This window comes from Colias croceus, chromosome 14, assembly GCF_905220415.1.
Source record: "Colias croceus chromosome 14, ilColCroc2.1".
NCBI lineage: Eukaryota > Metazoa > Arthropoda > Insecta > Lepidoptera > Pieridae > Colias > Colias croceus.
The window spans coordinates 6,334,772-6,351,079 of NC_059550.1; the positions used below are offsets into that span (position 1 = coordinate 6,334,772).

Sequence of the window (16,308 nt, forward strand, 5' to 3'; positions counted from 1 at the left end):
ACGCTAAGAGTTACATAAAAAAACGTGTTATGTATAAGTAAGAATATCAAATAAAAATATCTACAACTCATTTCATTATTCTTTTTTTTTTATTTTCGCTCGCAAACTTATTAACAAATAAATCATAAATGGTTATTGTAGAAACGTAACTTATATAGATTACTTACTGTAAAGATATTCAGAGCAGCCATCAAAACCCTCTTCATCTTCTTCACATTTCTCGGCTGCTGTCTCGTGATCCGATAGAGTTGTTGCAAATATACAAGCACCTAGAAAAATTAATTCATTTTTCATTATTCAAAAATACATAATATATTATAGCATCGACATTAATAATTATATTATTTTTCATTGTAATAAAATTTTTTAGAAGTGCGCAGGAACTTACCATTATCAACAAGGAATCGAACCATTGGCAGATTGTTGCAAGAAGCAGCACAATGTAATGGCGTCCAACCATCAGAGTCTTGTGCATTCACATCGCAACCTAATTCTACCAAAAACCTGCAAATTTTAAAAACATTTTAAGTTATTTTAAATGTATACACACGTAAACATTATTTTTGTAGCGAATATATTTTTGTCTATGGTAAAATACTTACTTGACTATTTCAAAATGCCCCGCGCAGATGGCGTTATGTAAAGCTGTTATACCCTCGTCATTTGCAGCGCTCGCATTTTGCACCTGTTTAGATAATAACTGATTAATTTTGAAGTCTTAACGTCTAATTTTATACTCTTTTTAATTCGTAATGAATTGTTCGAATTCTATTACTCACAAAATTACATTTAAAAGTACTTCAAAAATGATTTATCTGTATTTACCTGTGTTGCTGTCTTCTTCACAAGTTCAAGCTCTCCCTCCAGACTAGCATCTAACAGTAAAGCAAGAGGGTCGAAGCTCACTCGCCTCGCTAGTGGAGCCTTCCCTCCTTGCTTCAAATTACCCTTCTTTGACCGCCTCAGCACATTCTCAGATCTCTGAGAATCCTGACCGTTCAAATCGACCGAGCTGATTTGCTCAGTTATATCGGACACGACGTCTTTACTATCTTCCTGCTTATCACTAAGGTTTGATATGTTGTTGTTCAATGATCTGTCCACTTCGTCCTTCTGTTTTAATCTCTCTTTTCCATTTTGCATATCGTGGGAGTCTAGTGCCATGTGATCCATTTCGGGGAATAGGAAAGCCGGTGGCATTTCAATTCGTCGATTTATGCTAACACTGATCCCGTTCTTAGCATTATTGTGGTTTCTTAATTTAGGTTGTTCACTAAGGGGTGGTTTTCGTATGGTTAATGGACGAGCTTTTATGATCATTTCGTTTCCGCTACTACCGTTACTATTTTCTCTTTGATTTTGAGATTCGCTGTCATTAGATGAGTCTGGAATCGTCGGTGGGTTTGCTTCATTTGACTGATAGCCTATATCGTTGTTGGCTAACTGCCGTGGGGGAGTCTAAAAATTATAATGGAACCATTAGTTTGATAAAAATTTACACAATTTATTAGATTAGTTCTGTATTATAGAGTCAGTAAATATGGCGGATAGCAGGATCGACAAATTTAACTAAAAGTGATAAATAAATGAAAAAAAAAAAATGATTTCTTCTAGTGAACGTACCTTAATGCTAGGCTTGGGAGGTAGCGCTGGTTTAGGAGATTTGTCAGTGCCGCTAACGTCGGGGGTCGAGAGCGGAGTGCTGGCGCTTTGCGGAGGAGACAAAAGGATGCTTTGTGACGATGCGTTCTGGCCATTGTAGTTAGAGCTCCCCGTGCTACTCGATAGTCCTGATGCGGTGTTTCTTATGATCTGGTTTTGGGAATTTACCATGTTACTAGCTACGTGATTCGGAGGTACGGATAGGCTTTGAGTCTGAACGGTTTGTGGTTGAACTGGTTGGATTTTTGTTGAGGATGTCTGGTATATGGGTGATGGTTTGCCGCTCGAGACCTGAACCGATGTAGGGGCTACACTCGATACGGGTTTCTGTAATGAATGATGGTGATGATATTTACAAATGTGAGTGTGTGATCAAGCAATGATACGATGGTATAAGCGTGATAGAAAATGTTAACTATTTGATTACGTGTTTTGGGGTGAATGAATCAACTTTATTGATAATACCTGATATGGATCTCATAATAGCATAAATTTATAAGTCAAATCTTACCCCGAATCCTATAGAACTGCTGGCAGAGGTCGTGCTGGACAACAGGCTAGGCGAGTTTCCTTTTAAAATATTACCCTGATTCTTTCCATTACTCCTTGAGTCATTCTGACTGTTGCTTTGACTTAACCTAGAATTCTGAGGATATGCATGATTCTCTTTTCCTTCTTGATTACATCTACTAGAAGAATCAGATTTTTGTAATTGATATGCATGTTCTTGATATGCTGCTTCTTGACTCAAAGGCGTTGCCAAACTTTTGTTTACGACTGATAGCGGTGTAGAATGCACCGTCATATGATTTATATTAGCTGCATTTTGTTGGTTTTGGTTTTTATCCACTTCATTGATTTTACCGTTTACCTCTTGTTTCACTTTACCATTCGTGTTTGGAGGGAACTTAGTATTATATGGCAATGTTTGATATTTCGGATCAGATTTGCTGGCCGCAAACTCTGGTGGAAATTCTTGCTCATTTATTTTAGGTTCTTTTCCAGTATTATTTGAACTATTGGTGTTGTTTGTTGGATATTGTTGCTTGGGATATTCCGGGTACTTATTGACGTGTTCGAAAATATTTTTACCGTCGTAGGCGTTTGTGATACCCTGTTGAACGTGATTAAATGCATTCATATCGTGTTTGTTGGGATATTGGCCTGGATATTGGTTATCTTGCCCGGGGTGTTGCATGTGAGGATAGTTTCCGTTGTAAAGAGGATTCATCATTTGCTTCTGCTGAAGGTAATGAGCTTCCTGCTGAGTTAGATGTGTTTGCATGTTATCACTTTGTGTTAGTTGTTTTAATGGCACGTTGTTTTGTTTCATAGCCTGGAAAGAAATTGTAAAATTCAATTAAATCTCAATTTATTGCCTTATTAGTATATTAATAAATTATCTGTGTATATCTAGATCAGTGTCTAGATATCAGTATTAAATATCAATATCTATTCCAATAACCAAAATTAAGCTGCGATAAAAATTATCTCGAAACATACCTGGAAGTTATTATTATGTAAGCTCTGAGCATGTGGTATGTGATTGTAGGGCTCCACGGCGGCCACGTTGCCTCTCGCTTGCTGGTTCTTTGGTTGACTGTTCATCTGATTGTTGCCGGCTGGATAGTTGGGAAGTTGCTGCATCGGCGTTGTGTTGTTCGTTCTGAAATTAATAATAATTGTTATAATTTAATCCCAGAATAAGAAGAATCACATCAATATGAGTGATATTAGAGTTCATCGAGTAATACGAAAGGTAATAGCGATAGTTTATACATTACATTTTATTACGCTTTCATATATTTATTTAACTAGGGCGGCAAAATAGCTATTGAAACTGCTGTGCTCTTGTTTTTTTGGTATAAGATAAATAACTTGTAATGCTAATAGTCTTCTTTGACACGAAGAAAAATTGGTGAGAAAGATAAACGACATAAACTAACTGCAGTTCCGTTAACTGGATAAACAATACAAACTTTGTACTACAAAGTTCAAGCTTACTTCAAGTTTCTGTTGAGTTAGTGAAGAGCCTTAATGTTTGTTCTTCAAGGGATTTTAATTTAGTTTGTACAACCTTGCTGTGCAAATGCACTATGGCTTAAGAACTAGTCTACGACCTATATACTTCATTCAAGAATATAAGCTTCTTGACTTCATTATTAAAATTTGTCACCTGGATATATAAAACTTTAAAAGTAGGTATATAATCAAGCCCTCTGCTCTATATCACACTTTGTATTCAACATTTTATACATGTGAAATCTATGAAATGAGAAAAAAACTAGTTATTTTATTTTTATAAAATAAATATTATGTTAAAATCAAGATATTTTTTTTTTGTAAATTTCCATTTCATATTTCGTTTCATAAAGCACATACATTCAAGACAGAATTAAAATGGAGACGAATCGATTTTCTACATTCATCTATAGGATATAAGTATTAAAGTATTATCTCGATCACATAAATCATTCAGCGGTACTCATCGCACACCACATAATCGACAAAGTTTCAAGTAATCACTAAACTCGCTAACAGCATATATAAAAGTATACCTACAGATGTATGTGTGCCTTAATGGTGCGGCTTTTAGCATTATAAATTAATGAAATATCTATTGTTACCATATTGCTTTTGTGTATTAAAATAGGTGTGCAATAATGTCAGTTATTGAGGGAAAATGATTTGGGGAAAGGGAACTGCAAACAAAACGAAGCATAATTGGGGGAATTTCGGATGATGGGTAATTTCAGAAAATTGTGAATACCACTATTAGAGCATCGCTTTATCGTGTCGCGAAGGAAGGGCATGAAGATATATATAGGTTTGATATTATTAGCATACATATTTGCTTAATCTATCGATAGTTACGTATTAAATTAACATGTACGTATTTACCCCGTGGCCGGAATTACCCCAATGCACCTAAACGACTTTTGAGCTTGATTTAAAGAACAGCTTGATTTTGCGCACATTCAGTCACACAAACCTCTGCGGCTGCCGGTGCGCAGCTGCGAGCTGCCGGTTCAGAGCGCGCTTCCGCAGCAGCCGCGCTTGCAGCTCGGACACGCGGCGGTCGATGCTCCTCATCTCCTCCTGCCGCGCGCCCAGCGCCGCCCGCTGCGCTGACAGCCGACCGTTCTGCTGCTCGTTCAGCTTGTTTCGGTACTGAAATTATATTATTGTTAAATTAATACATCATCTTTAAATGTTTGATTGGATCAATGTTTAAAATATAGATAAAGAGTTAGGCATTCGTAAGTGTTGGATTTGATCAAAGTAATGAGTTAAGATGTGTCAAGACGCTTTAGATACGCCCCTCTTTTAGAAGGGAAAAAGAAAGGCAAAGCAAATATGTAAATAAAAAACTGAAGTGTAGGTCCTACTACTCCTTTAAATTAGACTAATAAAACATTTTTAGAAGCAATACATTTAATAATTTTGATATCTAAAGCCATGTATGATGTAACATTATATATTTATAAACAAATTTGTAATGCGGGAGCTGCTGTCTGACACGCGGTCTCGCGAGTAAAATATTTCTAGACACATCTTTTTACTTAATACCCCAAGAGACAGCACGTACCTAGATCCCAACATAATATCAGTAAATAGTAAATACCTAAAACAGCTACCTAATATTTTATTTCACCCGCGAATGACTATATTTCCAATAGAACACGCCTAATGCAATAACCAATATTTATGACCGAAAACAATCCATTTATCCGTAACAAAATATACTTCATTTTTATCGAAAATCCATTAATTTTCGATTTATCTGACCACCAATCCACTCTTGGGCCATATCAGTTCCATTTCAATGAGTTTTTCCATGTCAATGAATTGTTCAACATGTACGCGAACTCACATTACTTTAGGTACCTACCTACTTCAGATTATTAAAAAAAATACTAATGTGCATACATTTATAGAAATCTTTTTAAATTTTTTGCTAGTTTGTATGTTGAAATCAATTTGTAGATAAGTTTGATTTTTTTATAATTTAGATTTATAATTTTAATTATTTTCCAATTTTAATTTTCATGGCATAATAGTCTACTAGTTTTACTAATCAAAACTTTAAATAAAATATTCTTGCACGCGCGAGCTCTCAATAAAATCATTAATTTTCCTCATCTTATTTACCAGACGGTACAAAATAAACAATACCCATTTACCTTGCAAATCATCAACGCACCCACTACAAAATACACAAAAACTTCACTCTACAACTATAGTCTTTATTCACAAATCAATCTTATTTTCGATATAACTAAATCACATATGAGGTCACACCACACACCAATGCAAGACTGGATTGTCAAATCAACATTGGCACCTGGCTTAGGGAATGTCCCGTGACGCGTCTCAAGACCGACCGATTTAGCACACGGTTAGCTGTAGATGTTACTTGACGTACGTTCAAGTTCACTTTATCGTATGAATAATGAATAAAAATTAATGAGATTTTAAACGTAATGCATTTTATAAGGTAGCTAAACGTTCTTGGATCTGGAGATCTGGATCACAGGAGAGTAAAAAAACGGTTACGTGCCTGAACCCTAACAAATGAAGACTACAATTATTACGAATAAAAACAAAAAGTAAAGAGAAAAAGAGAAACAAAAATTGGTTTATATTCAACGTTATTACACAAAATAGATAATTATTTTTAATTCCCTGACCATATTCACAAAAATAATATTTAAACCGGTTATCAGGTTACTATGAAAATTTATAATTTCTATATTAATTGTCCAAATATAAATTATTTAATTGCATTGCATTCATTTGACCCGAAGTTAAAACGGGTGTTCCGAACCAACAGATGATTGCCATTTAGGGGACGGTCCAGGCCTTGTCGCGGCGGAGGGGCTCAGTAGCTCAGAGTTATGGCCCTCTGAGTGAAGCGAAATTGGACCAGCGAGGGGCTGAACGGTTGGTCTAGAGTCGGGGAGATTCGACCGGCCCGACGGCCAGGGCTAGGTGTGGCCCAGCGGCCGCTGTGTGCGGCGTGGGATGGCGACCAGAGGTCGTGGCTTGGCGGACCCCGTGTCCACTAGGCAAAGGTGGCGCTGAACGGCAGTCGGGGTTGCGAGGCCTCGACTGACCCGACGGCAGCTGAGGTCCTGTTTGTGGACCAGAGAGGAGCCGGCTTTTATGCGGCGGTGGATGGCGGCCAGAGGTCGCGGCGCGGTGGGCTCGCTGGTTTAGCAAGCCACGCCGTGCAGCGGAGGGCGGGATCCCGACGCGTCATTGTGATGACGCGCGGAGACTCCTGCAGAGAGGTGTGGGGTGGCGGCCGCTGTAAAACGGCCGTCTGCCAACTCGTAATCCGGTCCGTGGGGCCGGACCGAGGGCCGCCACCTCTGGTGAGGTGGGGGCTGCGAGGTAATCTCTATAAAAGTGCGCCGGAGGACCTTCCGGCGTGCACCCTCCGGCCGGACGGTGTTGGGGTCGGGGGTTCGGGGGAACGCGGATGATGGAGCGGGGAAAAATCCATTGTCTGCGCGTTGGTGGCGTAAGCCTTCGTTCCAGCAGCCGCCAGCGAGGGGGGTTCTAGTGGTGGGCCTGGAAACGGGCATCTGCTGGGTGGGACACGCGGTAGAGTCGTAACCGTTCCCGCAGTTCCGTCCAAAGCAGCGCGATGGAACAGAGTGGGGTTTTAGTCGGTAAAAATCCGACATAACCACGGCTCCATCCCCGGGAGCCGGGGGTATCTAAGAAGATTTCCCCACTATAATAAAAAAAAAAAAAAAAAAAAAAGGGGATGAGTAAAATTTCGTTTACGAGGAATTAAGGGAATGGGGTATTAAAGTCTTTTACGGCACCTAATTTAGTGAAGATAATCGTAACTTGTTGTAAATTGAAATATTTATGTTTATTACTCGTTTTATTTCGATTTATTGAAGTCAAAATACTGACTGTATTAGATTCTTTCGGCATTTAGTAAGTGTTTTAAATATTTATCAAAAATCATCTCCATCACTAAGAATACTTTGATACGCTTATAAATATCGATTTAAACTAGATAATTCGATATTTTTCAAATCTTTCAACCTACGGATACAAACTCGAGATTTACTCTGAAGTCTGCAATGAAGCAATAAATAAGTCCAGTAGATTGAAGGAACTACGACGCATTTTATTCCCTTCGCATTTCCTAGAAGACTAACTTGGATTTATTGTTTTTAGTAATAGCTTTCAGTGTTACAATCGTACTACAATGTATACTGTACATTCTCCAACCTTTAAGGAATTAACTATTCATTTATTTTTCATGTTTGCTTTTGGAACGAAGTTCCGTATAACGCGTTGCAAAAGTGGACTAGATGGAATTAAGACCAAAGGTTGTAACGACACTTTTTGCTATAATATTATGTAGTTGTAAGACGATAGTGCGTGATTAGCTGTCTCTCTCTCTCTCTCTCTCATGGAAAGCAAGCCAGTTATTTTAGTAACTTCGTTCCATTCGTACAGCTATATATTATGTCCTTTGACACTTCAAGTTTTTTTTTATTTTATTTTTTTGTATATTAGGATTATCTTCGAATCTGTCCCAAGATCAAAAGATACGTTAATATATAGAATGAAGCAGGCAGTCAATGTGTTCTAAACTAAAGGCGATTATCTCATCTACACTAAAACGGGACTAAGCTGAGTCACAGTCATTTTCGTGATTTGTTAATCGCTTTATTGCAATATAACAAGGTTATAATAGCTTTAGTTTATTGATTAAATTATTTGATTTACTATGGTAATACACACAATACATACAAAATAAGAAAACTCTCACAATTGGTTGGCTTATTAAATAAATTTAATTTAAATCTAATTAACTGCTTCCTACATAATAATAACCTATCTGGTTATTATTATGTAGGAAGCAGTTAATTAATAAAAATGCATGAAGTTATTTAGTTTTTTTTTCTAAGGCGAATTTATCAGTTATTCACAAATCACTAAAAATTTGACCCCCCAAACACCAACGCATAACATGTCTATTTACCAATCCAACAACATGAACATATTCATATTAAGGTAAACGCAGCTATCAACGACCCATCGAAAATCTGAAGGTATTACCGACCTATAAAAGTAATTCGAAATTTAAACGTTTCCAGAACTATTCTAGCTATAGGTAGGCAAAGTTATACACGAATGTATTAATTGAGCATCGTATACTTTAACGTTAGAGTGAGTAACTGAGCAAAAAAGAGTTAAAATGCGTAAGTTGCTGCGGGGTAGCGTGGAAGCAGGACGTGTCGTACTGTTCCGTTGTTCCTTCGGGTAAGTACTGTGAGTATCTTTTTAAGACATTTACAAACAAATGACATCTATACTTTAATTTATATTACTAAATGTCAATGCATTTAAGTGTCAACTTTTCATTTCTTACAACATTTTATTAATAAAAAGTAATTTGAAACGATAAAACTTAAAATTAAAATGGGACGGTGTTAGCTTCACCAGTTTAAGTCGTGGCAGGTATCAACGACCCGTAAGTCGGCAATGGCAGCAACGTAACTTTTTGTTTTATTTTCTTTTATGTTATTATATCACACTAACACAAGTGGTCTTATGGACCAGTTTAAATCTAAGCTATGAGTCTTCATAAAAATCTATTAGCGACTAAACTTTTTTGTCTAGTGTTGTGTCTTTTAGCGTTGTCAATTTATACAAAGTTATGATATTTTCGAGGATCCCTATCGAATAGTTACAGTAGTAAATCATTGTTTTTTTTTGTTTAAACAATATGCATTTGTTCATATTTTGTATGACATTAATCAATTATAATCTATTTTATAGTCTGATGGTCAAATGAATTAAAATAACCATTTTTTTATGGGTCGGTAATACAATTTAGGTTTATACTTACATACTTTAATACCGACCCATGTGGGTCGGCAATAGCAACTATAGGAAGCTATTACCGATCGAATATAGATTGTTTAGTTTCTCATCTACAAATTCAAATTCAAATTGCTTTATTTGCAGAATGTAGAATAAAGATGTTTGTATATACAGATAATATTGATCCTTAAACATTCCGCTCGTAATTGAGCGTGCAAATATATTTTTATTACTTTTATGACATAATAGGTGCCTATTAAAAATTATATTTTTTTTTAGGTTCAATTAACATAAAACATATAATTAGGTATATTTTTTCCAGAAATATGGAGCCACGAAAGCGGCGAAAAGTATTCAGTAAAACACAACTCGCCGAAGCAATCAATCAAATAGCATAACGAAATATCCTAGAGTTTGAAATCCTTAATTTAATATATGTACATATATTAATAGTATTATGTTGATTAATTTAAAAGTTTGTAATTATTTAGTTCATTACTAAAAAGTACTCATTTGTTTTATTAAAAATAACTACAATAAAAAAATACGAATATATTTGCATTTTTATTTCATTTTATTAAGATCGGTAATCATCATCATCACTAGCTTCTATACATTCCATTGCTGGAAAAAGGCTTCCTCTCACATACGATCGGGAATAGCTGCATAAAAATCGTTAATAGCTTCACAGCCGTTTTTATGGGTCGGTAATAGCAACAATCGACTAAGTCACATTGTAAATTATTTTTTACAAGATAATCCTTTATTAGAATGTATTTGCTTCAATAAATACATTTTTTATACATAACACTAGCATATAAAATGAAATTATAAATCTTTAGAAGAACCAGTATACTTAAAAAATGTGGTTGATTTTGAAATTGCCTTAGAGGGGTCGTTAATACCTGCGTTTACCCTACAGCAAACAATACACACAATAGATCAACCAATTAATTACGGTAATGTGTAGTGGGTTTATTGAGAAATTAGTAAAGCGTTTAAAGATAGGCCACATTATCAAGAGCAGATCGCGACCGTCTAACCGCAACCTACTTGGCTGGCGGCCGCTCAAATAATAGCTACCGTGCGTATGCGGTTCATTGCTATACGATATGGGATCATACCTAATTACAGACTTACCTGTCACTATTATAAAACAATTCCGTCTGTGCATCTGTTCGCGATAAGCTCAAAAACTAATGGACCGATTTTCATTCTGTTTACGTTAATGGATAGCGTAGTTTCGTATATATATATATATATATATTTTTTTTTAAGGCTACGCGGGCAATGCCGCGTCTATATAAAAATGCATCCCTATTTCCCTTATCCACATGAACGCTCTGGAACGAATTCGCATTTTTTTTTGTTTTTTAATATAATAAATAAAATAAACTAGAAAAATTAATAGCTAGCTAGTTGAGCTGAGCTAGCTAGTCACTTCTAAAATAATTTGACAGGTATTGGATATGCTAGTCAACTCACATATTGTAGCATTCGTCACAACAATACGCTTTCATATTTCATAGATTCATATTCCGTGGACGTGTTTCCTTGTATTTTATATGTACCTCTATTTATAATACGATGTAGTGAATTTACCCCAAAATGATAAGAAGAAATGCTCCTCGGATATTGTTTTAAGAATATTGTTTTATCTTTGCGTGGTTAAAAACTAATATAATTCAATTTAAATAATTAAAATATGTTTTATTAATCTGAAAATAAATAGCCATAATCCGAAAATCCAACATAAAAAATACACGTTAACTCGCATTACAAATTCAGAATCTAATCAAAATCCATTACGTCCAGACAATTAATACTATCACAGCACATATTGAAAACTGTTGAAAGTAAATCCATTTATTTTACTTTCAACACACTCCCAGCATTTCAATTAAATACTGTTTTTTATCTCAAATGCTTAACCATTTAATCTAATGGACGCTTTGCCCGAAGCATCGAGAAAAATTCATCGCACATGAAGCGTAGATAACTTTGTGGCAATACGAGCTATCTAGCCAATAATACATTCAATTACCATTAAAGTTTTAACATATTGATCGAATGTAGTGATGAATACTATTTTATATCATGGATTTTTGATGTTATGAGGTAACATAGTTTTTTGAATATCTTAATTAGTTAAGGCTATTGAAAAACATTATAAAATTTAATGTTTGATATTCTACATTTGTATTCGCCCGCGTACTCTAAAGAAAACCAGCATAGTTCGCGTTCCCGTGAATTTTCGGGATAAAAACTATCCTATGTGCATACAGTCCACTAAAGTAATACGTAAATTGTACAGTGCTAAAATAAATAACATATATTTCTACAACTATAAGTACATACCATAAGCTCCCGTCGCAGCTTGTCTAGCTCATGTGCCGAAGGTGGCGTGGGCTGGACCCTCCCCCGGCGCAGTTCCTCCAGCTGCCTGGTTAACTCTTCCACCTTCGCCACCGCCACCGATAGCTCCTTTTCTTTCTCATTGAACAACGCCCGGATTGACTCTAGATCACTTGCTGTAAGTAAAAAAAAAATAATATTAAACAGACGATTAGTAAAATATACATAAGTAGGTATACTAATGTTACAAAGTTGAGGGATTTATTTTTGTTTGTCTTATTGAACGCGCTAATCTCCAGGACCTATCATAGAATATTCCCTTTGAGAAATTCTTTCAGTGTTCGATAGGCCATTTATCGAGAAAGGCTTATATAAATAGGCTATCATCACCAATAGGAGCAATGCGGGTAAAGTCGTGGAGCACCGCCAGTAAATAACATACATAGTATTTTATAAGTGTTTATAATATCCATCCAATAACGTAATCTTTTGATTTAAGATATCCCGGTGATAAATAAAGAATGGGATATTTTTCTACACGTGGGTTGTCTCAAATGTATTTCAGAATGTGGTCTCCTCGTATCGCGATGAAATCTTTATTTTCATATCACATGCAGATTTGTCAAATGCACGTTTCATCGCAATACGTGAAGCGAGAGACGTTAGAATGAGAACGAAATTCAACCACTGGACGATCTTGGTTTATATTATGTCGTAAAGCGAGGATCTCCCTATAGATACTATATTTTACAGAAGTCATTACGATACATTCAGTCATAAAAGTTAAAATAATTCGAAAATATCTTTAAAGTAGTCTTCTGTCAACTGGAAATAAAGCTAATTATTAAATTTAGCTAATTATTATGCCCAAAAATTAAGTGATAATTTTGTCAATTTATCCGTGTTTCTAAGAAATATTCTTAAAATAATTTAGTAAACTGAGTACACTTAGTACACAAGAGAATATTCAAGTTTTTTTTTATAGCGGAGGAAGTAAAAGCGAAAATGCATATTTTTCCGACGATCGCACAATGTGGGTAGCAAATGACGCTTAGGCCCGGCGCAGACGGCACACTTTTTGTGCGATCGAGTCTGCGGCGCACAAAAAGTCTGCATGACGCGCAAAAAGTCGGTCGCGGATTTTTCACAGACTCAACGCACACGACGCACATCTTCGATCATTTTGTCGGCAGAAAAATCGACCTCTGGCATGATAATAGATCGCGTGCGTACGTCCCTAGCAATTGCAGATTGCCGACTAAAGTGTGCGCCGTCTGCGTTAGCGCTTGTTGAAGCAAACGTTCTATTTTTTTCACAGACTTTTTGTGCGGAGCGGCGCGATGCGGCGCGGTGTGATCTGCCCGAATTACACGGATTTTTTGTGCGCCGGACTTTTTGCGCGTCGTGTGCGTTACTGCATATAATTTCATAGGTTCTATTTTGACAGACTAAAAAGTGCGTCACGGATAGTCTGTCGTCTGCGCACGGCCTAAGAGTTGATAGAAAACGCTATATTTAGACGCTAAGAATATACAAGTCTTGAGAAAACTTTATGTAGCTTAGTTATATTCCTAGATTTTGCTACTTTTAGATATAACTTTTAGCTATTAGATGTTACTGATTAGCTTGACCACATTTTACATCTTGAGATTTTTTTTAAACTTATCAAGTAGACGTAGAAAGAACGTTAAATCCTAAATCTTGCATTTTTTTTTCAAATTAGACATTTAAAATATGATAAAGATATTCGTATCATTTCTTCGAAATCGCATTTTAAATGTTACAGACATTGCTTGAAATCCTCAACGTTCTTTATCCCACAAAAGGATTCCTCCAATCTATTACCTATAGGCGAGCCGATAAATATCTCCAAACAACAAAATTTTGGCAAAATAGCCTATCAATGATGAGTGGCCCGCATCATGTCTATTATAGAAGTGGTTCCAGGTTGGTTCTTGGTATGAAGAGCACTTAGGCTTAGAGCACTCGATGGCTAGACCACTTGTAGCCTGGCCAATTCATAGCGTTATATGCCTATGTATAATATATTAATTAGTATAGTGGCTATTGTTTAATGTGTATTATCCATAAACGGTATTGATACTAGTGTTGCCCAAATGCAAGAACAAGACGAGACTTAGCCAGTCTTGGTCTTGGTCTTGCGCCAATACATCTGGTCTTGGTCTTGGTCTTGGTCTTGCGCCAATACACCTAGTCTTGGTCTTGGTCTTGGTCTTGCGCTCCCAGTCTTGGTCTTGGTCTTGGTCTTGCAGCAAGAGTCTTGCAAGTCTTGCAAGTCTTGCAATTACCTATTAGTCTATTACTATTTATTAAAGTTTACTTTAAATCTTAGAAAAACGTATTAGAATTGGAACATTGTGAGCTTGAATTAACATAGCCATAGTAAAGATCAAGCAGATTAATAAATAACTAGTAATGCGCATAGGTCCAGTTTTTCATATTCTTTGATACAGTTTTTTGCGTCTCATAGAATTCCTAAGCGTACCTACCTAGTTATACACCGAACTGTTACACCTAACTACTCAGTGAAATAGCGCTAAGTCCTAGCTGCAAGACGCAAGAGTCTTGCAGGCTATGTCTTGTTCTTGCTCAAGTCTTGCACGGTCAGTCTTGGTCTTGGTCTTGCTAAAAATACGCGGTCTTGTTCTTGGTCTTGGTCTTGCAAAAACGCAAGACGCAAGACCAAGACTGCAAGACCAAGACTGAATTTGGGCAACACTAATTGATACCTATTGCTGTGATTCCATGATCCATTCATTTACAAAATAGACATAGGATTTGAAAGTTGCCTTAAAATCTTTTACGGGTAGTTTGTTGTATCTAAGGTTATTTTACAAGTAGTATTAGTTTACCCTGTAATGTGAGCTCGTACACGTATTCGTGTATAATGCATATATTATATTATGAGAAGATATAAAAATAAAATATACTTAACTTTATTTATCTCATCACAACATGAGTGAGTGAGCTTATCAACTAGTGTTGTGAGAGACTGGTGCCTAAAAATTAAAATAGGTTTCAAAAGAGATATATTTGTATACTGTTTATTTCTAAGCTACTCTTTATTTCTAACCATAAAATTATAAAGAAGTAAAAATAGTTCCAAAATTGAAATGATAATAATGAGATACAACCAAGCGTAAGATATTTAATTACGTTCACAATAAGTCAGCTTATCGGTACAAGACAGCAGTTTGGGAAAGCCACTGAATGGGAGCAGCTTTGCGGTTGTACATGATGTATAGCCAGCCACGTTATCTACGAGACCGTAAATTTACTAAAAGCCTTTTTATAATAACAATACGGCTTTTTTACGGAGGACGCATTGCTTGCTTTTCGGAAATATTTATTTTTATAACTATTATTGTATGTACAGTGTACAATGTAAATTTAAATTGTGTCATGTCTGCCGGTGAACAGTTTCAGTTGAATATATGGAATAATAATAAAAAAATTATAAATATAATAGTTTGAAGAAGAAGTGTTATTCTTAACATGATTTAAAAATATAACGGTTAAACAAACGTACGAAGTATATTTTTATTAATAACAAAATAACGTTTACATAGAGTACCTACCTTTAACTAAATGCTTAAATGTACTAAACGCGTTCCAGTTACATTAAAAGTACAACTATTAAATATGTAGCTATGTAGCGTGTTGTCTAGTTTGTAAAAGGTATTACAGAATGAGGTCGCAGTCAACATATTTTATGCCACAAATGTTTCTCTAATGTGGAAGTCAACCTTACCAACTGCGCCAATATAGTCGTCAAATAAAATATTGTTCTAGAATGTTCGCGATTAACTAACACAAAGTCAGCTCAATTAAAAACGCAAGAAGAAAGTATAATGCGACACAATTTAAAACGCTTAAGACATGCCAACGCTACAATAACTCAAAGTGACGCAATAAAAAAGAAAAAACAAAGTTCCCGGAAGATTAAGTAGTTGCTGAAGAGGAAAGACAAGTCACTTTGTAACTCGAGTAACTAGATTCTTTGTGTTATACTTATTTTACTTTATCTTTTTTGATATGATCTGATCGGACTCATTATATGGGCGTATAATAATACCTGCAGTATAATTCATTGTCAAGCAAAACGTTTCTTGCAATTTTTATCTTTTTTTTTTGTTGTCGTTATAAATAGGCATATGAATTGGTAATTTATTGTAAAGAGTATCATTGCAATAAAGTGGATTATCAAATTGAGAATAGGTATTTTTTTAAACTTTTTAACAATTAACAATTATTATTAAACTTTTACACTTCACGAATATATTTTTTTTACATAAAAACCCTCAAACGATGTTAGTTTTTAGTGCGTATGAATATTTTAACATGTTTTAAAATATTTGCATATTTTTATGTTCCAATAAACGAAAAATTGCTTTTAAATAAGTCTTGCCT

The 16,308-nt window shown here is 35.6% G+C and overlaps 1 protein-coding gene across 6 annotated transcripts in view; it reads right to left on the bottom strand.

Moving 5' to 3' along the window:
• Positions 1 to 16,308, bottom strand: part of LOC123697382 (apoptosis-stimulating of p53 protein 2) — a 205,491-nt gene that overhangs the window by 1,351 nt on the left and 187,832 nt on the right. For 4 of the 6 annotated variants that reach the window (XM_045643877.1, XM_045643878.1, XM_045643875.1 and 1 more), the window contains 9 exons: positions 11,881 to 12,053; positions 4,655 to 4,833; positions 3,166 to 3,328; positions 2,174 to 2,998; positions 1,624 to 1,989; positions 826 to 1,458; positions 603 to 685; positions 389 to 504; positions 168 to 269 (listed from right to left, as the gene is read on the bottom strand). In XM_045643877.1, the coding sequence (XP_045499833.1) occupies positions 168 to 269; positions 389 to 504; positions 603 to 685; positions 826 to 1,458; positions 1,624 to 1,989; positions 2,174 to 2,998; positions 3,166 to 3,328; positions 4,655 to 4,833; positions 11,881 to 12,053 (2,640 nt within the window). The remainder of the gene's footprint in view (positions 1 to 167; positions 270 to 388; positions 505 to 602; positions 686 to 825; positions 1,459 to 1,623; positions 1,990 to 2,173; positions 2,999 to 3,165; positions 3,329 to 4,654; positions 4,834 to 11,880; positions 12,054 to 16,308) is intronic. The other 2 variants (XM_045643874.1, XM_045643876.1) reach the window with 2 other exon arrangements.